The 26,018-nt window shown below is 43.6% G+C and overlaps 1 protein-coding gene across 12 annotated transcripts in view; it reads right to left on the reverse strand.

The window, feature by feature from the left end:
- LOC126529707 (uncharacterized) overlaps positions 1-26,018 on the reverse strand; it is a 117,740-nt gene that overhangs the window by 73,986 nt on the left and 17,736 nt on the right. For 4 of the 12 annotated variants that reach the window (XM_055069982.1, XM_055069984.1, XM_055069981.1 and 1 more), the window contains exons 1-2: positions 8,492-11,166; positions 412-640 (exon numbers count right to left, since the gene is read on the reverse strand). In XM_055069982.1, coding sequence (XP_054925957.1) covers positions 433-640; positions 8,492-8,958 — 675 coding nt within the window. In that variant the 5' untranslated portion in view covers positions 8,959-11,166 and the 3' untranslated portion in view covers positions 412-432. Of the gene's footprint in view, positions 1-303; positions 641-8,491; positions 11,167-12,387; positions 13,550-18,247; positions 20,601-26,018 lie in introns of those variants that run through there. The other 8 variants (XM_055069986.1, XM_055069988.1, XM_055069991.1 and 5 more) reach the window with 8 other exon arrangements.

Consider the following 26,018-nt stretch of genomic DNA (forward strand, 5'->3'; position numbering starts at 1 on the left):
CCGTCGTGCCGCCATATATTTCCCAAGCTTATCCGTACAAGCATAACTGCATCGATTCCAACATAATTGACATAGACCTGTCTCAGTGCATTGCAAAAAGATAGAAGATCTTTTGCATAAAAAAAGGTGATTGCGGTAACCTGCAGGCACATACGACATTGCCACCCAAGTGACCATCAGCCAACAACAGATCCAAGGATGGAAGGGGTTGGGGGCTCGCCACGAGTACATCTTGACCGTTGTGTATTGACGAGGTTTTACTGCAGCTTAATCTGACATAAAATGGTGTTATGAAGCGAGATGTTTGTGATATTGCTGTATTCTTGATTTACTTGTATCATCAATGCTTCGGGATGGATGTGCACCCACGTGCCAGAACAGCCATCCTTGGGGCACAGAAAATACACGAACCCAGACCAATCGGAAGACGGCTCAGTCCTCGTAGACCGGTGGTGGACTGTGGCCACCGGCTCGCTGCTTCTCCTCCCAGGCGTGGAGCTCCATGTGGCGTGCCAGGTTGCGCTTGTGCTTGAAGGGACGCATGCACAGGCTGCACATGAACCGGGGCTCCTCGGTGTGGCCCCTGGCATGGGCGTCCAGTCCGCCCTGGCTGGCGAACACCGCCGAGCAGATGATGCACCTGGTGGTGGGCAGAGCCAGAAGGGTGCGAGACCATGTAAGCAAAGCTGACAGATCCCCTTTTCTGTGGCTACAGAGCAACAACAAACACGAGTCTTGTGCCCATCATGACTGGCAATAGAATATCAGCATTTGTGTTTGACGCGCAGTTCTAAGCTTTGTGTTCCAAATTTCTAAAAAACAATTACCGTATTTTCCGGTCTATAAGTCGCACATTTGTACAAGTTGCACATCCCTCAAAACAGCAGTTTTGACGAAAGTAATGTATATAAGTCGTATATAAGCCTTATAGTGTATAAACGAGAAGAAAGGTGCTTAACCGAGGGGCCCGATTTTTATTAGTCATATCATAAGAAGCGAACAGACACTGACACCAAGGACAACATAGGGGAAATTACTTGTGCTTAATAAATGAAATAAAATAATTATTAATGAAATAATCTTTCTTTCCTTATTTCATTTATTAAGCACAAGTAATTCCCCCTATGTTGTCTTTGGTGTCAGTGTTTGTTCGCTTCTTATTATAGTGTATAAGACACACCTGTTTATACGGTAAACGATTTAAAAACTCGTTGAGGATGAGGTCATGAGAAAGTGTGATGAAAGTAAATGCTCGCAGCGGCCGCCGCCCCTGTATGCATCCTGTGGTAGGCAGTGCCGACATGCATGCAAGTGCCTTCCGACGTCTAACAATACTTTTCAAAAGTATTTTATTCCAATTGCATCAACGATGCTATTGATAGCTTATGTGATGGCATTTAGTCAAATCCATGCAAGTCGTCCTTCTCTGTGTACCTTACAAACAATGCAGCTATTTCAGGTTGGAGTTCTGCTGGCACATCAGTCGTCTTCCGATTCACTGGTGTCCAACTTACCAACATCACTATCAGTCGTGAACGGCATCAACCCAGCCTTGCGAACCCCTGCCACAATCATTTTCTCAGCAATTGAGTTCCATGTCTCACTAATCCATTTAGCCACTTCTCGAATGTCGTAACTTCACCGACTTTTCTTCCCATGCGGTGTCGTGACTAGTGAGGCTGCAACGACACACACGAAGCATGCAGCACCAACAGCAACGAATGCAATGAAGTGTAGTTGCTGTGCATGACTGAAGGTGATGTGCGATGGAGCATTATTTGATGACTGCTTGACACAAAGGGCGTGGCCATAGCATCCAACGTGAGTTTGACTGTATATAAGTCTAAGTTCTATAAGATGCACCAATGAAAAATACAGAAAGAAACCACAACTTATAATTGGAAAATACAGTGCCTATTTTGAGCAACATTTCAAGAAAAACTTGAAGCTTCAAATAAGATTTCTGTTTCCAAGTTTCCAACATTTTATACCAGGCACAGGGGTGGAAGTGGGCACGGGCTTTTGGAGGCATTCAAGGAGCAGTGATAGTGCCATTTTGGAGCAGATTTGGAGCAATAAAAGGAGAGTTTTGGAGCATTATAGTTATGCTTTGAAGAATTTGTCTAGGGCCAGACACCTTCATAATTGCAATTTTCTATTCATGACATGCAAAAAAACCACAATGTGATTCCTTTTTATTCAACACTCAATACTTTTCGCTGACAACATACGCATCTATGACTAGACAAGATAGGCAGCCATAATGTGTACAGGTGTTCAAAATATCACAGCTGACCTGATCGATGATTCGGAACGGACTAGCTGAAAACAATATGTTTGGTTGTGCACTGGATAACTGAACACGGAGTTTGATTAGCTTATTTTGACATGATAGATTCAAGCGTGGAGCCTATCACTTTGACGTACTCAAGCAGCATGGGCAGCTCCCATCAACGAGCATCGCATCTTGCTTGCTCAGTAAGGATAGCCGTTTCCTCCTTCTGCCAGTGGCTCTTAACATTTTCGTTTGAGTAACACTGTGGCTTCCAACATGTCGGAGATAGGCCCTGCATGACACACTCGAAAAGGTCATTAGTGACTGGCACCTTCGTGGCATTGCCCACATAATGCCTCCAGTATGCTTTTGTGTGACAAAGGTGTTTGTTATTGACAAACAGGCTCGATGGTGAAGTGCCTGCTTGTTGTCTCTCACAGTCTGCATGCGGCAAGGAAATCACAGCCTTTGTGAGCTTTCCTAGTCTGGGACTATTCGTGGCCTAGTCGTGGCCATTTTCAGTGTGAACACATTCGCCCAATGTGCAACCACACTGGTCGCAATTTTCGGGTCGGATGTTTCACAAGTGAGGCGCTCATCAGTTGACTTTGTTGGGAGGGATCACTGGTGGTAGGGCATTCGTACTGTTCCTGCTGCACCAAGCTTTGAGAACCTGACGTGAAGCAGCACCTTGTTGTTCAAAAGTAGAAAAGGTAACCTTCAGGCAAGGTACTGTGTGCAGGCCATATAAAAAGCCATAGAATGGCTTTTCCTGAGTCCACAGCTCCATTTCTTTTTCAGTATCTGAGCCTAGTTCAGGTTCCAGTTAACTCATAATTCAATGTCGGAATTTTTCAACTGGGAGCCAGAACTTCAACACACTTACTTGTGCTCATGCCCAGGCCACCGACATCTAGCAGCAGCAGCGTACAGATGTGCTAAGCTGACTGCACTTCTCATGGTCACTTACGGCGCATCAGGTTTAATTTGATGGCAAAACATCGAGGCAGCCGGGATGGGGCAGTTTTGGCGCAACACGGTGTTTTGGAGCAGGATGGCACAGTGCTTTCATTCCTGAATTCAGCTTTGCATCCTTAATCCAACAAATCAGCACTTGTTGCAGCGAGAGCACTTGAGAGGCCTGCTCTCACATGTGCAGTGGCGGAACAGCCTCTTGGGGCACGTCCTGGCGCAGGCAGAGCGCTGATTTGGCGCAGCGGAAAGCACATTTGGTGCAGTGGCAAACATACATCTATATACCAGATGGTCTCAAGTTTAACTGAAATAGCCAATAAATATAACAGAGCCGGCTTTATGTGAATCAATGAGGCAGTTGACGTAAAAATTACTATACTAGTTTATAGTTTACTGTCAATGTGCACGCTTCGTCAGATTGTAATCTGAATATATAAAAAACATCACTTTGTTACACGGAAACTCAAACACAAACACCTTTTAACGCGACATTTTCCAGCTGTCGTTTGAGGAATATCATAGTAGGAGCGGCGTGGCCACCTCGGTTCCTTGCACATAAAAAACCACAAAGGTCGCCTTCGTGCAGAGCATTCGCCGCCAGTGTTCCCCGGCAAACGTGAGAACTACTCGGGGATTTTCTCATGCTGTCGCGTTCCACTCTTAAAGGCAAAGTCCTCCAAATTTCTTTCTGCATGCACTCCATATTTGAAGTAGTAGCTTAACGCGAATAAAACCACGGGCACAAGGAAGACAGACAAGGACAACCACTTGTCTATCTTCCTTGTGTCCGTGGTTTTATTTGCGCTAAGCTACTACTTCAAATATGGACAACCAACTAGCCCAACAGTCAACTCTTCTAGCATGCACTCCAGCCCTGCGGCTGATAGTGTCCCCCGCACTGGGAGGACGCTATCATGAAGAGCGCCGGCAGCAGGGAGCGAATGCTTTGTCTGCCTCTCTCTCCACCGAAACTCGAGATTATGCAATCTCCAACACTAAATGTGCGAGAAGACAGCTTACATGATGCCACGCTGTGTCGGCATACCCACTCTTCACACAAGTGGCAGATTACCTCTAAAGCCGGGCAAGGCTGCGTATGCGCTCAGCCGCACTTACAGACCTGCGCAGCCATGGCCGAGACACGCGCCAGAAATCGAGACGTGCGCAACCTTACCTATGCCACAGGATGATTACCTCCATTTCCACGACCTCAAGCTTGTTTTCTACTGATCATGTTTGCTGGACATATGAACCCCGTGCACACAAACCACTCCTGCCCTTCTCACCGGCACACAGTAAACTAGTAATGAGCGCTACTGTTCACGCCTGCTTCTCTAATGCATTCGACTAGTCCTGCCATCACAGACTAAATGGCAGTTCTCCAGCCCAAGTTACACGCCGGGAAGCCTTAAGCTGTCCCGACGGATTACTCGTCTCAGTAGCTGAGGCAATCCGTAGAAAAAGAAGAAAACCTAACGGCAAAGCCATGGTCACCGAAGAGCAGCCCACCGAAAAGGACCGCTAGGTCGCAGTGATTCCATACAAGCATCAAATCGCCCATCGACAAAAAAATCGGTGAGCGGGTTGGTGTGCTTTCTGCTCCACACAAGCTCGTTCGATATCAAGGAACAGCACCCCTATCAAGAAACAAAAAGCCCTGTGTGAAGTAAGTGCTTGCCCTCGTTTTTTCCCGTTTCTTCCCGTAGTCTAAAATTGACTTGTGTGCTTCTTTTCACTGGGCTACCATCGCTTCTGTGCTGCCGTCATAATGAACTGAACAGGAAAATGCCAGCTGCAAAGCACAGGTGCACAGGTCAGCTAACCACTGACTCTCGTTCATAATCCTTCCCTGTCCAATAGCTTGAATACTTCTAAGCATTGCAGAGGTTGTGTCTAACTTGCACGACCCCTTTCTGGATAGGCATTTTCCCACTTCTCTTGTGTAGAATTAAGGCACCTGTGTAGTCTTTGTAGATATGTACGAAAATATTCACATATGCCTCCTGTACTCCTTGATTACGCATTGCCTTCATGACTGCTAGTATCTCTGCTAAATCAAATGGCTTTTCATAATCTATGAAAGTCATATAGAGAGGTTGGTTGCACTCTACAGACCTCTCAATCAACTGATTGATGACACGAATTTGTAGAATTATTGTAGAATATCCCTTCCTAAAGCCAACCTGTTGTCTTGGTTGATTGAAGTGTTGCCTCGACTCTACTGGAAATTATCTTGGTGAACATTTCGTACAATACTGAAAGCAAGCTAACAGCCTACATTTATTAAATTTTCTAACATCTCCCTTTTTACAGATTTGTATAATGTTGGCAGTTTCCCCACCTCCTGGCACACTTGAAGTCATGAGGCATTGCGTACAAAAGGCTGGAAGCTTTTCAAGTTTTAATATCCCTTCTATCTTTAATTAAATTAAGTGCCATTCCCTCTTTATCTGCTGCTTTTTCCTTTGATGTCTTGCGAAGTCTTTCTAACCTCATTGCTGGTAATGGTAGGAGCCTCTGTATCCTGTTCACTACTTCTAATGAAGGTTGCATGGCTGCTCAGGGTACAGTACACATCAGTATAGAAATCCTCTACTATGATATCGAACTGCTAATGACATTACCCCACTTGCCTTTCACTGCATACATCTTGCCTTGTACTATGCCAAGCTTCCTTGTCACTGAATTCATGCCGCCACCATTTTTTAGTGCTTCCGCAATCTTTCTGACATTCCAATTTTGAATATCACTTCTTGTTTATCAGCAATAAAAGTTCAGTAAAATCTATATTTTTTTTCTTGAGTTACAGACTTTCATGCCCTGTCGTACATTTTTATTATTAGGAACTTTGTTACTTGAAAGAGCTTACCCATAGGTTGCATCGGTGCCTTACCTATCAATTCAATTGCTGCTTCTGAAATGAGTATAGTTTCTTCCATTTATTACCAGGGGTGCACGAATACTGAATAGTAGATTCCTAATTGAATATTAGAAAAATTTTCTCATAATTTAATGCTTACAAACTTTGTGCAAGAAAACAGGGTGCTGCACATGCTCAAGAGCATTGCAGAACAAGAATGCTGTGAGCCATCGTGTAACCACATGGCGATCAAGACCCACTCACATTAAAAGGGGAACACCAAGTCAGTTCACCAGCACCGATTACAGCTCAGTCCTAGCATATGAAGGTCTGGAGATTTTTTTTATCAATATAATTTTTGTTAAATAGAATCATGTGCTTCTTTTTCCTTGAAACTAATGAACTGGTGACGTTGTACTGAATACCAATGAGGTTCTCAGTTTAATAGAGGACCTATCTTTTGGAGCAACCTTTTATTATTTGCTTAATTAAGAAGTTCTACTTCGTAGCTTTCTTTTCCAACAAGACGGAACAGCTATCCCAACTTTATGGCAGGCAGGCTATTGTAAGGCCAATCTATGCAACGGAAGGGCCACGCATCACGTGACTCGATCACTGCTCCGTGTGTAGCTGGTGTCATCCGCGCCATTTCCTTGTCAGGTTCAGCACGATTTGCTTCCTGTCAAAGATTCTGGACATCTAGACATATGACGCTCGCTCCCCACCACCTCTCCCTCATTTATCCACCGTCTGCGCAAATGCAGCAACCAGCCACAACGCTTTCATCCCCGCTGTGTAAATCTAAAGCTAGTCTTGCAACAGGTTGCTCGAAGCTACAAAAAAGAGACCAATGTGCAGTTATGAACAGCGTCAGAAGCGAGAAGCCACCGTATGGTGTGTCTCATTTCATTTTATTACCTTAACGATGTTGCAAGGATGGTGGCCATCAACAACTTTGTAGTCATCCCGTGTACTAACTTCTTTTTTCAAGGCAGTTTGTCGGCTTTTGGAATGTTGCATGGCTGCTGCGAATAGATCTGCGCCGATTCGACACCAAACTGTAACTTCAGTTGCCAATGCCAGATGAAGCAGCGGTGATTAGGCCTAATGGCCTAGGCAATGCGGCCATGACGAAAATTTGGCACTGGCCGACGTGATAACAGGCTGCAAGCCGTTGCGGAATGCTTGCCACTTATATGTCCAAACGGACGGCGCATTAGCATTCGATCCCTAAATCACAATTTCGGTTTGCATTGACGGTTCTTGCAGTGGTGAGAAATTAGTCGCTGTGCATCTAACACGGTCTGCTTGCCCAATGGCGGCTAATCGGCCTCACCTTCACACATGCTTTCACACTTTCCAAAATATGCACTGTTTTTGTCGTCGTCGTCTGTCAACGTGGCGTTATCATTGCGATCGGTCCCGTCGACCGGGACAGACCTTGCACCGACAGCGGCACACCCAGCCGATGCGGTACCGTACTGCGAATGGCGGCGTTCCGAGTGCTGCGGGTGCGATCCCCACATCGAGCCGACATCGGGGAACGCTCACAGTTCTGCTACTGCGTCAGCTGGGGTGGCGGCCCATCCACACCACACTCGGTGCTCCTTTTGTGCCGTAAACAAAGTGGAACACTCGCTCGGGCGGCATCGAGCACGCTGGATTCTGCGGCACACTCGTCATGTGGCACTGCACAGGTCTCTACACCGGATATATCGAATATTAGAAAAATTGAATAGTAGATATTACATTCCTGAACAGAATTATTAGAACTCTATTCAATTCGGTGATATTCAAGTATTTACACTCGTACTGATAATTCCTCAAGGTAAGCTAGCTTCACCTGAGGATGTTCGTGTGTTAAACGTTGCCAAGTGCCAGTGGCAGCCCGAATAGATCCGGAGATTCTTAAAACCCTCAGCTGCCTCGCAGGTGTGAGCAACGCCTTGGCCAGATGTGCTGCAGGCACTGGGGTTCATTGTAAGAGTCACGAGGGAGGCAGTGGTTGAATACTGCACCAGAGAAGCCCAATCCTCTTCAGGTGAGGGAGTGCCTTTGCAGAAGCTCAGTGGGCCTTCCCAATATGGTTGCACCTGGACTAGTACAGCCCAACTGGCCCTCAGCATTCTTTTGTTTTTGCCGGTTTCACGTACCACTCCAGGCATGAAAACATTGTGGCCTGGGCTAGCATTCTAACTTGGGTCCTTGAGCATAGGAACCCAAAGTTCTACCTCAACTCTACGCCATCACCTCATTTTAACAGCATGGTGCTTTAAATCTGGACACATTCAAACAGAAAGTGGAAATGAACTGTGGTTGTCACGACTGATTGCAAGTGCTCCCGACTCTGTAGGCACGTGCGTCGTCTTCGGCCCGCCCACCTGAGTGGCTCGGTGCCGTGCTCTTCTTGCATGTGCTTCACGAGTGCCACCTTGAAGCCAAATTGGCGGCCACACGCGTCGCACGGGAAAGGCTTCTCGCCCGTGTGCCGGCGCATGTGTGTCGCCATGTTGGACTTGTGGTTGAAGCGGCGGCCGCACAGCGGGCACGCAAATGGCTGCTCCCCCGTGTGCGTGCGCTGGTGCCGCTCGTGCCCGACCCGGTCGGTGGCCACAAAGGGACACTGGTTGCAGGGGAATGAACGTCGCTTGCCGCCAGACCCTGCAGGACACACAAACACCGCTGCACTCCCGAGAACTGTCTTCGTTAAAGAACACACATGTACCATTACGCAGTGCGCTTCACCGAGAAAGAACACTGCCGTTGATGGCTGCTTGTTGTGCAGCCAGGCTATGTTCCAGTTGCACATTTCCTTTGTGCCGTTGAGTGTCTTATGCTCAGGATTCATTCATTCTGCCACCATTACCAGTGCATACACTTTGATGACAACAGGACGATAGCATGCACTATGGGCGATTATTGTCTACATTTTAAATAGCTTGTTCTTTAGTTGTGCCACTCTCAAAGTGGTTTGCTGGCAGAAATTTGATGCTAAATTAGGCTAACCATTTCAATACAATGAATTTGCGATAAATAAGGCTGCTTGCAGCAAGAACTCCAGATAAAACTGTATACTGTCCATTATAGAGATTTGGTTTGTTCGTGTGCCTAAATTGTACCATTGATTCTGAGCAGTGTTGCGCAAGCCGAGAGGTGTATGAGACAGTGATTCACCCGAATGCCAAACATTGTTGCGACATCCTCATGCAGACAGGGATCGACGCTTTTTGCCACTTACTGCAGAGGAGGCACATATTTAGGGTCCTTCGATTTCAGGTAAAACCCAATAATTCCCAGTAATTGTAGTGAAACAAAATTTATGAAAATTGTGTTAAGCCCCATTTTCCCTCTCATAAACGATAATAATAAATGCAGGTGTCATAAATCTAAAGAATGCTGCCCACTTTACGTGAGCAAGTGGTCATTATATATCCTATCTAATACTAACATATGAACATGGTATGTGTCTCGTTTTTGCTTAACACTCAAGCATGAACTGGCCTACATGTATCAGTGCCTGCCAGTGTTGAGTAAACGAAAGCTTGTTGCTTTCTCAGGAGCTGTGTTTACACAAACATGTCAATGACTTACTGCGTTCTATTTCCCACACGTCGCATTATGCAAATGACAGTAATGCACTACGAAGCAAATTAACATTGCATTGCGAATGGGAGCGTTTACGTTGCGAGGTTACACAGATATTTGCTGTTTAAAGGAGCATGCCTGATTTGTCTAGTTCTGTTGCAAGAGCACATACACTGGGACACAGCAAAATAGGACCCCAACAGACAAGGACGAAGGGCCCGACAGGTCTAGGTGCCTGCAATGAGGGGGGGGGGGCAAGACCTCTTGTGAAGTGTGGCCGCGTGCGCTGCCTCACTATGCTAACAAAAGAGATGGCCATTCGTGTTTGCTCATTTTGTTTTCTCCATATGTGCTAATAATGGCAAACAACATGGATTTGAGTTCGTCGCATGACTTGCGACAAACTTTCTTTGCAATTACATGTTACTGTGAGGATTTCATTGATTTAATAAAATGTTTGTGTTAGAGAAAGGAGACCACTGTTTGTGTTAATCGTTTCTACAAAGTTACCAGAGAAGTCACAAAATTTAACCTACCATACAACAGAACCTCAGTTTTTTTCCTCATTAAAAGTGAAACTGAAATTTTTACCCACTAAATTGAAAAAAAAAGAACTAGGAAATGAGCTGCCCTACACATATTGTGCACCACGATATCTGCAATTAGTTTTGTACTTGGGCACTTGGGAAAACGCAATTTCCCAGACATGTTTTCTACTTCTGAACAGTACTCGAAGATTAACTCACTAGTTACACATGCAGCTTTTAGGGGTAATTTTTAAGAACCTGAAATTTTTTTTATAAAATGAAAGCTTACCATCACAGATACGTGTACCCAGCGTGCTTACTTCAGAAAACGAATGACAAAGGTTTAAACAAAACTTCAATAACGAGCTTTCCCGATTATAAGTGCATGCAAAGTGCCGACAGTAATCACTGAGCATTGCAATGCCAACGGCATATCACAAAAACCAAACTCATAAGCAGTACACTAGTGAGACAAGCAATTCTTATATCTGTGCAATCAAACGATTAAGGGCTAGCCAAAAGAGAGAGAAAAGATACCACACCAGCTTCCGTTTTTATGGCAAATACTTCTTTCACCAACATAGCTAAAAAACAGAAATACGAGTTCAAGTCTTGCAGGTTAAATAGCAGACATTAATTTATATTGAATCACTCAGTTCCCTCCTTGACACTTTGTGAACAAGGGAGAAGAAAGGGGGTTAAACAAGGGAACCGCGAAGCTTGCGGGACCGTTCCCCACCTGCGGCAATTTGATTTTTCATCCACTTTCATTTCCATTAATTTATCGTTTCTTTATTTAATATATTAAGCACAAGTAATTTCCTCTATGTTGTCCTTGGTGTCGGTCTTCGTTGGCTTCTGATGATATTTGTGAATAAGACTATTTTGAATGATTGTGGTTCTTCAAAGCTGCTAAGTACTGGAGATAGCACTCATAACATGGGACTTGCGATTTGCGGGCGTAGAAGTGTCATCGCTGTCGTCCTAACTTGAAGAGTGAAACACACTGTCACCACCTTCGCTGCTTTGACCGCCAGCCTTGGACAGGTAGCCCAATTTCCATGCTACATGGAAGATCCCACGTTTGTTTTAAATGCTTGCAGGTAAGGTGTGCAAGGAATGCACACCACTATCTAGCATGAAAAATTCTACCCAATTGAAGAGAGAATACCAGAATGTTTACTGCCACCTATGTTGAAGTAAGAAAAATCCATTCGATGCACCTATGTACATCAAAGTTGTGAATCCACAAATGCACCATAAGCATAGTCATAAACAGAATTTCTACTTGGCATCTTTTTTTAGGAGATTTGCATTTTGAGTGCTTCTAATTAGGTGACACTGTACCTAAGCGAAGTTTCATTTTGACGCTGCCAGGTAGTGTGCCAGTCCACTGCTACTGACCGACATTTAGAGCATGTCCAGAGTTCAGCGGTGCAATTTGCTCACCACGCAGCTCGAGAACAATGGCGAGTTTATATTCTAATGACAGGATTTATTTTTTTTTCAGTGTCGACATTATTTCTTTATCTTTGGACACTGGCATACAATAGGTTCAGGAATTTAAAAAAAACTGTTTCAAAACAAAACAGCTTTCATATTTGATTGTGTAAACGGCAGCAGCCAAATTACGGACTATGCCTCGCATTTCCACCTTTCGCATGTATGCCTCGACAGCTGTCCGCAAGTACAGAATTAAGGTTCCCAAAAGTGAATGGCTTCAACTTCGCGTGTGCAGCATGTAGCCTCTTGTAGTTAGTTAAAATTAATAAATACTATCCAATTCATGAGTTGGCTACCAAACAATTGTGCATGTCTGCCAGCATGAATGATCCCTTTATCTTAACTAATTCAATTACTTCACTGAAACGTCAAGGAGTTGCCCCTGATCACTGCTTGCCAAATTAAGCTGTAGCCTTATGCTATTCCTGATATATAGCAAAGGATAAAGTGAGGAAACCTTCAGCACACAAATTTTGATAACTGGCAATTTTTCCATCAATCACAATGGATTCTAAACCAACATATAACACAAGTATATGAATAACATGATATTCCACTAGTAGAGACACATTTATGAACATGAATAATAAGTGTCATTATTGAAGTGAGGATTGCTTTTAAAACTCCACAAAGAATTGAGAGCAACCGACTATTGATATTACGAAACATAAAAGTGTCAAAACTGCAAAACTCATGACAGCAGCAGCAGCCGAGAACAAAGCTTGCTGAACTTGTGAGGCAAACAGTCGTCCCTTGCCACTCTTCCTGAAAGGAGGAAAACAGAAAAGGCTTAGGCTCAGCAAATAACCAGTTTTCTATCTGCATCAATTAGCATGAATGAGCTATCAAGATACGTGGGCTAGATAATTTATTTAACATTGCCTCGGCTAACAAAATCACCTGCGAGAGGTAGCATTGAGCGGAACCTGTTATTGGCCTTTATGGCACAACACAAGATGGCAAATATGAGTAAATGGCATGGGACCTGCCCTGTTGTCTCTGTGCCATTCCTGCCAAGATGAAAAGTAGCGTTTACAGGTGGATTTTCGAGGAGGCAAAAATTACTTGCATGAGAAATTGAGGTCGAAGTAGGTGGTTGAAAAGATAACTACGACTATGAAATCACATCCACTCAGTGCAAATTCTAAGACTAGCACCAATTTCGAGGTATTTACCCCCAAATGTAGTTAAAGTTGCATCAGTGGTCCAGTTAATACCGTTCTGAACCATTAGACAGATCATTAGGAAGCTAGAGTGCCGTGACAATGAAGCACGAATAAAGAAGAGACACACAAGTGCTTGTACTTTTCTAATGATGAAATACCTGCTAGCCCAACTAACCATCCTCAGTCACCATTTGTGAAAATGTTAACTGAAAGTACATTTTAAGAACTTCCATTTCAAAGTTGGAGATGGTTTTAAAATTCAGCCTTCAATAGGTCTCAGCTTCAATATCACAATTTCAACGTGCCTCATAAAGTGAATAATGAATAGTGTAGTTTAGGCGACAAGGGTGGTGATGCGAACTTGTTGGTGCATCTTGACTAAATGTGATTTGAGCGCAGGGAAACACGAGGACAAACGAAGGCACACAGGCGCTACACTAACAACACTGATGTTTAATTTCTTTGCCGGCTGAACAAAACTACCTTCAGTGAATGATGTCACAGATCACCTGAGTCACTTTACTGTCATAAAAATAGCAACATTCCAGGCACTCCTATCCAAAGAAGTCACAGTTTAAAGACGAAGCATTGATTGCCATAGCAAATCAGAGGACAGCCATACAAAGTAAGTAGTTTTAGCGGCTGTATAAACTTCTAAACATAGGCAAACTAACTCAATCAACAAGCATGGTGCCAGGCGCACACAAATAAACATGAACGCATCTTCTTGAATTGAACTTCGTGCTGTGTCTCGCATCAACGCGAACTAAGCAACGGAAACAGATGGCTTTCAAGATACAGTGGTTTGGGCTGGCACGCGAAGTCGCCTGGAGTAGAACGCCCCCTTCCTACCCCGTGCGACGGAAGACTGTGCACTTCCTCCCCGCTTCTCTCCCTTGCATTCGTCAAGACTGAGTCGCGACTGCCAGCTCCCAGCTCACTCTCGCACATACAGCCTACGGGGCGGAGCGCCGATTTTATCACTCTTGGACTTTATATGGAACCTCATGGCAACGGTGAAATGCACTGGAGTGTCCACATAATTCCAATCGCAATAAAAAGAAAACAGAGGCATAGAAGAACTCAGAAACGTCAAACCGTCATGGCATGCACAGAAAATTAAATTCTTTGTCAGTCAAGGTTAAGAAATTTTACTGATACATGTGTTCTTGAAATAGTAATTTGCTCAGCTTCAGCTAGCAAATCAGAGGACAGCCAAGGATTGAAGTTTTGCATCCATCCATCAGCTTCAGCTATTAGGTGAGGGAATTGGGATTTTTAAAATCTCTTTACCTTGACATTGTGTTTACTTGTGCAAGTCAACCTTCTTCAAGGATGAACCAGAATAGGCTGAACTGCGCTTTGCTTTCTTTATTTACATTTATTCTACACATATTGCAATATTGTCTCAGAAGAGATGGCTAGAGGCAGGAAAGTCACTAGTGGAGCCATGCCACCTTCAAATGCAATACAAGACATTGATGAATGATGGTAAGAGTAATTCACTATTTTTATATTTAGAAATCATTTGCAGTATTAGTAATACAGAAGTTTAGGAAATACAGTAAAATCTCGGTAAGCAGAAATCGCTTAAACAGAATTGCCGCTTAAAGAGAACAACCAACTTTCAACTGGTAGCTTTTGTATTTAGGTAATGCAAATAAACTTTTGCTAATGAGATCCAAAATTTCCACATCACTGAGTAAACAAAACCAAAAATGGAACTAAAATCAACTTGTTAAGACTAATTGCCATGAGCATCAATTAACTTGGAACCACAGGGTTTCATACAACAAGTACCAAAGGGAACTCTGGCACTAGTGTCTACGGGAGCTGCAATGAGAGCGGTGGTACCAGCACGGGAATTATGGGAAGTAGTACACGGATTTGCCTAAGTCTTGTCCTTCTGGCTTCAAACGGCTTTGTAAACTCGTCATTGTCAACAGTGTACTGCATAATAAATAATTAAGTAAACAAGCCATTAAGTAATCAAGCCATTCACGCCAGATGATATCTACAACGTAGATAAAACAGTTCTTTTTTTCAAGCTCCTGCAGTTGAACTCTCTCACCTATAGAGGTGAGTGGTGCACAGGTAAAAAACTTAGCAAAGAGAGGCTAATTGTTCTCGTCAGTGTGAACATGTCTCGCAGCGACAAGCTGAAGCACTTATTCATCAGGAAGTAAGAAAATCTTCACTGCTTTAGGGTGTTACAATCTCGCCCGTCTTGTACAAGTCACATACGAAACTGTGAATGACGCAGGTTCTCTTCAGCGAGTGGGTCCACAGAGAGGACATGCAATTTCTGCAACAGAAAAAGAAGGTCCTTTTCCGTGTTGACTGCCTAGACATGGAACTGCAACTGTACCGCAGTTGAATCATGCTGGCCGATACCACGGCACTGTTACAGCCCACTGATCAAGTGCTCATCCAAGCCCTCAAAGTCCACTGCCACAAGAGTCTGCTGCAGAGGATGCTGGTATGCATGAACTGGGACAAAGAATACAAGGTGGACATTCTTCATGCCATTTGCCTCACTGATGCTGCCAGGATGCAACTGACAGCAAGTACCACAGCTAATTGCTTCAGGCATGCGAGGTTTCCTTTGGACGTCCAGGCCTCTGATGTGCAGGATTTGCCCGGATGTAATAGTGAAATAACTATTAGTGAAGATGATATAGTGAAGAGGATGCCACTGAGAAGCAGGGCTTGTAGGAGCAATGTGCATTAAGGAAAATTGCACTGCACTAATGAGTACGTGCACACTGACAGTGCTGTTGCCAATTACCAAGAGGCATCTCGAGGGGCAGCAAGGTGCTGCTACACCTCAAAGACCAGAATTAGTTGTGCACACTTGCAAGAGTTTTTTTTATAGAAATAACCAGGATCTGAAACGTCCTTGCAAAGCTTGTTTTATGGAGAACACAATCCTAAAACAAGTGGTGGCAAGGACTAAACCAAGCAAGAATTGAAGCATTTTTTAATGCACAGTGAGTAGCTGTATAAGAAATTTAATGAATACTGTGCCAAGAACACTGTCTTCTTTTCTCAGATTTTTGAAAAATCATCAGCTACGTTCACTTCCTGGTGCTTAAAATTCCTTAGAACAGTATTAAGCAAGTGCTGCACATATTGCTGCACCTGTCCTCGTCTTTCTCAGTAAATGGAACTCCTGTTAAGTGGAACTACATTCTTCGATATCTTGAAGTTCCCTTTATACAATTAAAAATCACTTAAAGCACTAATAACAGATTAATTTATTAAGTATACACATACCAAGAAAAGATGTATCCACATTATGATTTTCCTAACTTTGGTAAAGCTCCTTACCACTTCTAAACATTCTACTGCATAATACATGTGCTGAACCCTTGTGAACGTCACCAAGATAACCGAAAACAGGAAATACATTTTATTACGATATGGACACTCCACACGCATTTCTACCATCGTTGTCGCCCTGATGTTTCGTGTAAAGTCTCAGTGCGATAACGTCGTGGCCGCGTACTGTGTGCTGCGAGTGCCAGTGAAAGCATGCGAGGGTGAGCAGAGGATGGTTGCTCAATCTCGAACGTGCAAGGGGTGGGGGGGGGGATTCTACTGTGGTGGTGTCTGCCCGTGGCACGGGCCCTACATTTGAAAGCGATCTGTGATGAGTAGAGAGTCTAGGCGTGCCGAGGACTGGTAGCTTTGTAGGCGCTGTGTTCTTGCCACTTAGTTCGCGTTGAAGCTAGCGGCAGCACGAAGGTAAATTCGCTCACTGCTACTGCAGCTCTTCCTCAGAGTGTCTGCAGTCATCGAGTGAGATGTGTTTGTGTATGCCGGTGAGCGTGTGACACCGTGCTTATTAATTTAGTTAGTAAACGAATGTTTACGAGTTTGGACGGCTGATAAAACTGCTACCCTTACTTCGTAGAACTGTTTAATAATTTGCTATTGCAATCAATGTTTTGCCTTTCAGGCGAATCTGCAACTTTTTATACAATTAAAAATCACTTAAAGCACTAATAACAAATGAATTTATTAAGTATACGCATACCAAGAAAAAATGTATCTACATTACAATTTTCCTAACTTTGGTAAAGCTCCTTACCACTTCTAAACATTAAAAAAACATCAAAGCGAATAAAAGTGAACATACTTATGCTGATGTTTCAAATGCTGCAAAATAAAACCTGTGTGGACTAAATAAAGAAACAAATCTCTCACTGTATATTGATTATCAAGACAGTCTGCGCAACAGTGCAATTGAGCAGCTCTTCATTTACATGCACACACACATATATAGACACAAATTAATTGATGTTTAAGCTTGAATAGAACATGTTGGCCTAGTTGGTGCAGGTTCACCCTGGCATAAATGGCACAAAACGACAAATAAAAGTAGAACCTGTCCTGTTTAGTATTACTTGTCATCTTGTTTTGTGCCATATCCACTAAGATGATGTGAAAACATGAGTGTCAATGGTCTGTTTGTTCTAAACGTGACATGTTCCAACTTGTTGCAGATGCAATGTGCAGCCAATGGAGGTACCACCGACACAAAAATGAAACTTAACAAAGCAATTCTGCATCAAGTTCTAAGAGTGAAAACCAGGTGCTAAGCGTGAGGGATTTACAGCATCTTCTTACACTGAAATATTACACATTCTCCATTACTGGTACTCCTTGGAAAAATTTAGAGATGGTGCAAGCAACTTCAGAGCAATATGGCTGCCTGAAATGGCAGAGCTAATAGCAAAAGGCACAAAAGCAGAAAATGGACTTCTTCATACTTTAGATGTACATGAGGGGTGAGAAAACGGCGCTCCTTAGACAGCCTGAATTCAGAGCTTACGCAGCTCAGAATCCCTTCAACTTGGACAGCGTTAGGTCACACAGTGCAGTCGATACCTTACATGGCAAAATTACACACAATTCACTCAAATTGTTAAATCTGCAAGACTAAATATTCACATCAAAAACAGAAAGGAGGAACAGAACTTACACTGAATATCCTATATGTGTAGTTCATACCAGAAGTCATTTCATGGTACAAAAATAACAAAAGATTTCATTGTGACAAACACTGCAAACCCAAAGGAACAGACTATCGCAGTATGAAGAAGGGGGCAAAAAAAAAGTGCCATTCAGAAGCAAGGTGAGGGCAGCAGGGCTCGATTACAGCACAAGATAAGGATACTTGCGAGTTCCTCTCACATCTAGAGTACAAACAGGCATGAGGAACAGGTAATTTGCGCAAATGGTAACACCAGGACATCTTTACCAGCAATGCACTGTCTTTTCAAATGCTTTACGACATAACAAGAAGTATTCTACCACGTGCTTGAAGAGAAAGCGCTCACACAGTGCTCACCGTTCCTTTGCCATACCATTGAATGCACGGAGGGAGGGAGTACATGCAGCTCTCTCTATTGCGAGCATCGTACTTTCAGAAGAACTATGCCAGAAAGAAGCCAAGACGTGTCACCTGTGATGTGCTTCTTGTTTTTCACATTATGGAACCTGCGCATGTTTCAGAGAATTCAGGTATGGATGAATTCTGGGGTTTTATGCGCCAAAACCAGGGTTTCGTTATGAGGCATGTCATAGGGGGGGTCTTTGGTTTATAATTTTGACCGCCATTAGGTCTTTAACGTGCCCCCAATGCACGGGACACAGATGTTGCCACATTTCACCCCCACCGAAATGCGGCTGCCGTGGCCGGGATTTGATCCTGCGACCGCGTGCTTAGCATCGCAACACCACAGCCGCTAAGCCACGGCGGCGAGTGAGAAAGCATTCAGGGGAGGGACGTTACTCAAGATGTGCGATGTATCGCCTTAAAAAAAGAAAAAAGAAAAAAAACCTCAAGCCATGACTGCACATACTACTTGCAGCTGGGCACAATGGGGCCTCGTGGATGACAAATGTATGCCTCCTTCCTGAACCGAAGAGCATGGGTGAAGGTGCTGGAATGTGTTTTGTCTTCTTGCACATATTATCATCACTCTCATCGCTTTTTGCCGTTATAAGGTCAACAACTGACAATCACATAACATTATAGAAAATATTCAAGGGTGAACAAGTTATTATAAGACCAGTGGACTTGTGTAACCCTGCAGAATTACAGCATAAACTACAGCAATGCGTTTTCCAAGACACTGTGTTGGCTGGTGCACTTTTTGTTACGGCATCCAAATGTTTTCCCTGCAGAGGCATCGTGGTTCCAGCAGAACCTTTTTCACAGTCCTTGTGCACACCTTGGCACGATGCGCAAAGCCACAGCTGTTGCATGACAGCAATGAATGTGTAGCTGCTTAAAATTAAGTTTCAAATTAACGAACAAGGTCAATTAGATGTACCAAAAAGTCTGCAAATACATTAGACTTAATATTGTCGACTCATCCTCAACTGCCATCTAATATCGAAATACTGCCTCGTCTAACCGACCATGGCGCGTTAAATTTCTATTTAAAATTTTTCATAACACACGATCCAGCAAAATTAAACTTATTCAGTGCCAACTTTTATGCTACCAATGAGTACCTCTACGCATATGTGGCTGATTTCGATCAGCAATCCATCCAGGAAAACTGGGATTCATTTTGCGTGAAAATCAAGGAGCTCACCCATGCATATGTACCTTCAAGAAATATTCAAGCTATTGCTAGGGCACCTTTGTATACTGGAGTACTCACCCGTCTTCGAAATAAAAAAAAAAAACGAGCCTAATAAATCTTGCCAAGTTCCATAACACTAATACTCGGTGTATTGCACATTTTGCGGCAGACATAGAATACGCCAATGCAGTCTGTTATGCCGGCTAATATTTTTTTAACCGCACAATACCAAATACGCTGCGAAATAATTTAAAAGTTCTGGTCCTATGCAAACAGAAAAGATAACTGCAACATTTCTCTTTGTAATGAATCTGGTTAGCCATATTTACCAAATGAGATCCCTTCTATTTTTTAAAACTTTCTTTAGTAAATTTTGCCCCCCAGTTTCGACAGTGCTTGATGCTTCAAACCATGATTTCTGCCCGATGTTTCCTGTTTTGATTGATTCTGCTGGGATTAAACATATAATCAATTCTTTCAAACTGTCATTATCCTGTGGTCCCAATAGCATCAACTAAATGTTCTTGAAACAACAACCTGTTACACCTTTCTGGCAAAACTTTTTCAGCAATCTCTGAACATGGAGTGGGAAGTGGTTCCATTATGTACATCAGCTAACAGAGTCGCTCTCCTAACCCCTAACTTCCTTTCAGATAATTATATTCGCAGCTTTTTAATTTTCTTGAACCTAATGCTTCCTTTAAGTCTGCACAACATGGCTTTCGACATACTTTTTTTTCTTGTGAAACACAGCTTCTTTTAACACATTCATTACATGCTATACTAGGCAGAAATTCCCGCACTGCCAACATGTTTTTCAATTTTTCCAAAGCATTCAATCAGCTAAACCATAACATCTAACTAACTCTCTCTGCGTAATCTTGACTGCTTGTCAGGATAAAATGCTTTCTTTCTCTTGGTATGTTGCTATTAATGACCACGTCTAACGTTCCTCCATTTTAGGTTGGCTACTCATTCTGAATTACATAAATAACTTAACTAGCCAAGTATCTTCCTCCACATACTTATACACTAATGACTGCACCGTTCATCGCGAGATTCATGATATTGTTAACGAGCAGGCTCTACAAGCCGACCATGATTCAAGTGAAATTTGGTGCGAAACATGGGAAATGAAGCTTAACCCTTTCTTTCAAAAATGCGCCGACTTAAAGCACTACGACTTAAAGGATAAAGTGGATAAACATACTTTGTTCTGTCAATCTGTTTTCCGGTCTTGTTTCCTCGTGTGGTGCTTTGAAATCGGTGCATTCTTAAGAGAAATCAAAGTGAACCAAGTAGCCATATTTATGGCTCTGCCAACCTTAACCTCGCTGACTCTTGCAGACACTTGAGTCTTGCTATTTCCCAAGTTTGCAGTTGTATTCCTGCTGTATTCAGTACAGCCTTTTCAACCTTCATCGCGCACAGCACGCAATGTATGTAGCCCAGTCGGGCAAACCGATACCACATCTCCCGAGACTGCCGTATGCGTGCATACTGTGCGTCTCAAGTGTAAAACAAATCAATTGTAAAATAATGTGCTCATCATGTCAAAACACTTGCCTCCCAAAATACAGTTTAAATAACATCTCATTCGAGGCTGTCTCATAATATAAGTGCCTAGGAGATCCCGTCACAGATACCTTCAATTGGAAATGACATATTGATTTGATAATCTCAAGCGCTAACCGCCCAAGATAGGGTATCCCTGACACGACTTCCATAAGGCACCTGTCCCATTAAACCTGCTCACTTATGAAAAAACACTCGTTCGACCAAAACCATGATTAGAGCCTCAATTGGGGGAAACAAGCCAAGCTAACTCAGCTCGTCGAACTATTTAGCCCAGAATAGTGTGGCTCGCTCCATTCTCTCCAACTACAGCCAGCATAATGTTAATGGAACACAGCTTACCTTCACCTTCCCTAACACTACATTGGAGAGCTTTTCATCTCCGCCTTTTTCAGAAAATTAATCAAAGCAGAGCTTTGCACAGTCAACTCATTTCAGCACCCACCTCATCCTATATTGACCACAAAAAGCAAGTTCAGTACTTTTACTGTAATACGAGCACTTTCTTTCATGCCGCGTACATCCAGTGAATGGAACCACTTGCTGTCAGACAGCACGTCAGTTCTTGATAGTGCTATCACCGCCGTGGCAGGGAGCACCTTTTGTAGCACTCAGCATATCAACAGCAGTCAACCGGTTGGTCGAAACTTAATTATGGGAAATTGAGACATCCACTGAATCGTAGCAATTGCTACAAAGGAAACCCATACAGGAAACCCATATCACCCTGCCATCCGCTAGCCACCTGGTTAGCTCAGATGGTAGAGCTGCTGCCCCGGAAAGGCGGTGGTCCACGAATTTTTTTTCAACTGTGAAGCTTTTCTTTTGAGGAGCCCGTATGGGGTTTCCTTTGTAGCAATTGCTGCGATTGGGTGGATGTCTCATTTTTCCTTAATTAATTACTTCTCTCTACCTTGTGGGTTTCCGCAGAACTTGGTCAAAACTTCTTCAGGGTGCCCCGTGACTTCTACAGTGCTACCTCGCCCATGTACAAAGAATGTGCAACGCAAACGAGGAACCTGCTACGCAAGTGCTTGCCGAGAAGAGGGGGCTGGCTGCAAAGCTGGCTCGCAGCTTTGAGGTTGTGACCGCTGTCTTCGCTGCTAGGCCACCGTGGCATGAAACGAAAATAACACTTTTGTCGTGCGAAGTGAATAAATACTGCACGTCTTTTTCCCTTTTCATCGTACTCTCTCTGAGTACCATTTTTGACAGGTAAGTGGGCGATCTCATGCTATTTCAGTTAAGCAGTACTACGATTTAGTACGTACTTTTTCCGAGCTCCGGCCAACCACGGTTTAACGAGGTTTCACTGTATTTCCAACAGAACACCCCTACAACTTTTAAATGGTTAGAGCGTTTTCCCCTAAACGCATATTTTACTTCTATGAAACTTTATCTCAACACACCTACTATTTGCAAACAGCACGCATTTCAATTTTCACAAATTTGGTAATTTCCTATGGCTCCTCCAAGGCAGTCAAAATTTCGAAGTTTCTCGGGTGTATTTCTGTATGTGCATGTATCTTTGAATCAATTTGAATTTTTCCGCAGACCCATTCTATTCCTACCAAGCTTACGTGCGACAGTTCTGAGAATGCACAGCGCTGGTTACTCGACACAGCCCCCAAAGCATAATTTGCATATTTTTCAACAATATCCCACAATGCATATAATTATCCTGCGCTCCCCTAACTTAGCCTGAACATTACCTGCGACATGGCCACCAAACACACCCAATGAGGTGTGTTTGTGTCATGAATCAACCGAAGCCGCGCCTTACTTCACAGGTGCTACATTCGTGGTAAGCATACCAAGCTGCACGTGTTTAAAAAGAGACAGAAGGCAAACACTGAACCAATTTGAAGCAACAGCCTAAACTTTTAGTAATGAGGGCTTTGCTTCTCTGTAGGCCCTACACTAGCTGGCAGTTTCAACATTGACATGTCAAATACAGTCGATCCCGGATATATCGAACTCAAAGGGGATCGCGAAATAGTTCGATATATTGATAATACGAAATACAAAATATGCATGTCAAAAGCTTCTCTAACAACTCCAGACATCTCAAGCCAGCTTCCCGATGTCGTGACTAACGGGAACTTACCGATCTGTGCCTCCAAGGCGCGTAAAAAAACAAACACAGCGCGATGACCAGAGCACTTTATTTCGGAAGAAAAAAATCTGTGACCTTTGCTTGCTTTTTCTTCTGCACCATCAAGTTCATTAAGCTGTCCTCAAGCTTGCCGACAGTGTCCAAATGAGAAAGGCCAGCTCCTTCCATTGTGCCACAACAGCGGCGAATGACGCTGAAAGCTGATGCAAGTTCAACTGCAGCGCATGGTGGTTGGTCCTCTTCGTCGGAACCTTCGCCGCTACTCGAGTCTGCGTCCTTGTCACCCATGATGTCAGCCACAATCTCCGCATCAGCGTGATCCACTACAGCTTGCACACTGTCGTCAGTGCTGATGAAATAGCGTGCTGTAACGCCGCCTAGGATGGCGCCTGGGAATGCCGAGAGCTCGCGAAATTCGCTGTCCAGGCATCCAGCGTCATTGTCTTCACTGTCAAGATATCCGTCGTCTGCAGCTACCGCAAAGCCTGCTTTGTGGAAGCAGTTCGCAATTGCGCTTTTCTTCACGTCGTTCCAAGCACCAGCCAGCATTTGAATGGCTCCGAGGAAGTCCACCTTGAGTTCAACTTTTCTCGCCAGCCTCCACCCGTCGAGTGACGTCCGCCTTTGTTGAAAAATCAAAATTACTGCGTTTTTTTCGCGGCCATGGCTCTGGAACACGTGCCAAAAGCGGAAAGAAAAACGCACCGCACCACCCGAGTCTCAAGCCTTTGCACAGGCCTCATGCACAAAAGGAACAAGGCGAATCGAAAGACGCACCACTCCGCGTCTCCGCACAAGCCCAAGCTGCACTGACCTTGTTCGTCTCGCTGCGCCAACTGTGTCAGCGAACCAAAACACAAGAAACAGGCACCTGCGGTCAGCCTGGTTTCTCCCTCCCGCTTCCCTTTCACACCCAATCGTGCTCCAAGTGCTCCTCGTCACGTGCCTTTACCCTCACGCCCCTTTCTCCGAGTGCGGGGCGGCGCGCGTGAGACCGCGGGAACATCGCGAGAGTTTCGCGAGGAGAAGTGCATTTGCGGGGGTGGGATGCGATGGGAGAAGCACACTTGCCGGGGTGCAGCTCAGCATGGAGTTCGATACATCAACATGCCGGTGCACGGGAGTTCTATATACGCGAACAATAGCGCTGTACTTTTTCATGGGATTCCCAAGGGGATTTTTCAACTGTTTAGGCAATATTAGTATAGGCAATAATTCGATATATCCGGGTTCGATACATCCGGGATCGACTGTAATACCGAAGAAGAAAGTGCAGACTAGTATCTCACTCTGTTGGCAAGTTTTGTTTTGGAAAACAAGATAGAAGGCTTCACTAGAGAGGAGACCCTTGGTAAGGAAACTGAAGCAAGCAATGATTGATCACATGTGGATACAATATCCACAGAAAGCATTCAATCGTGTATTATTATCAGGGATCATTATTTCATAGCCTTATCAGGCAGCACTAGTACACTAGTAGAATACTCCACTGAGAACAGCTGGGTTTTGAACAATGATCTGATAGATAAGGAAATAAAATATGTTGAGTGGAATTTTTTATTAGGCCGCAGCCACTCCGAAGCGTACAATTGTAGGAAAATTCGGCATAATTTATTCGAAGGTGCAAAGAAGCTTAAGCAGAAATCCAAATAGTCCCTGGATAGATAAGAAAATAACTGAACTTTGCCACTAAAAAGCATATCGTTCAGATATTCATCCGGATGATAAAGCTGCAAGAGAAGAATTCAGACAGTTAGGGATTAAGTTACAGCTGAGGCTGAACTTGGAAAACGACGATACGAGATAAATCAGTTTTCTGTTTGCAGTTGTAACATTAAGAAAACTAGGAACCCAGTAAATACCATTGTAGGTGGGTCAGCGAAGCAAGATCATCAATCTTGCAGGGCAGGAGAGGCATTCCCAAGTGTAAATAGCGAGGACATGGCCTGTACCTTCAACAGACACTTTGTAGAGTCAATCCTGCTAATACAAGGCACAGTACATGAATCCTAGCTTAAAGCATGTTCCTTGGTCGAATCAGCTTATTTTCCAACTGTCACCAAGTCAGAATTATGGAAGGCATTGTGGGTTATGGCCATGACAATATCGCCAAGAACAGATGGTATCAGAACTAGCGATTTAGTTAGAAACTTCAACAGTATAAAAGAAATATTGCTTCACGTCATCAATGAAACACTCATTACATGTGAGATCCTAAGGGCTTGAAAACTAGTACGGTAAGACCAATACACCAAAAGAATTCTAGAAAGGTTCATGACAACTATGGACCAATCACAATACTCAACTCTATTGAATGCATATAGAAAAAATAGTCCACCTGTGCATGGCGTGATTCAGCATGAAACACAATCCGTTTAGCATGGCTCAGTACGGCTTTTGTAAAAGACGCAGTACCACAAATCTACCCGAGGACTTCAATTATCTGATATGCAGCGAAATTGATAAGATTAACCTAGTACTTACCCGTTTTGTCGATCTAAAGAAAGCATTTGACCCAAGTGATCACAAGATACTATTTACAAACATGAAAGCGTCAGATTTAGAGGCCCTTACATAACATTAATTCCACGGTCAGTGCCAGTAAAATTGTTCGCAGATGACTGCGTTGTATATAAAGAAATAACATCAATAGAAGACCATAAATTGCTCCAAGAATCTTTGCTTAAAATATGTCACTGGTGTGAAGAATGGAATATGGATTTAAACATTGATAAAAGTGTACTTCTCCGAATTACGTGAAATAGAAATATTAGCTGTTACCAATATTGCCTCCACAACAGTCACATTAGCGAGGTCTCACAATATAAATACCT

Source organism: Dermacentor andersoni, chromosome 9 (genome assembly GCF_023375885.2).
Source record: "Dermacentor andersoni chromosome 9, qqDerAnde1_hic_scaffold, whole genome shotgun sequence".
Classification (NCBI taxonomy): domain Eukaryota; kingdom Metazoa; phylum Arthropoda; class Arachnida; order Ixodida; family Ixodidae; genus Dermacentor; species Dermacentor andersoni.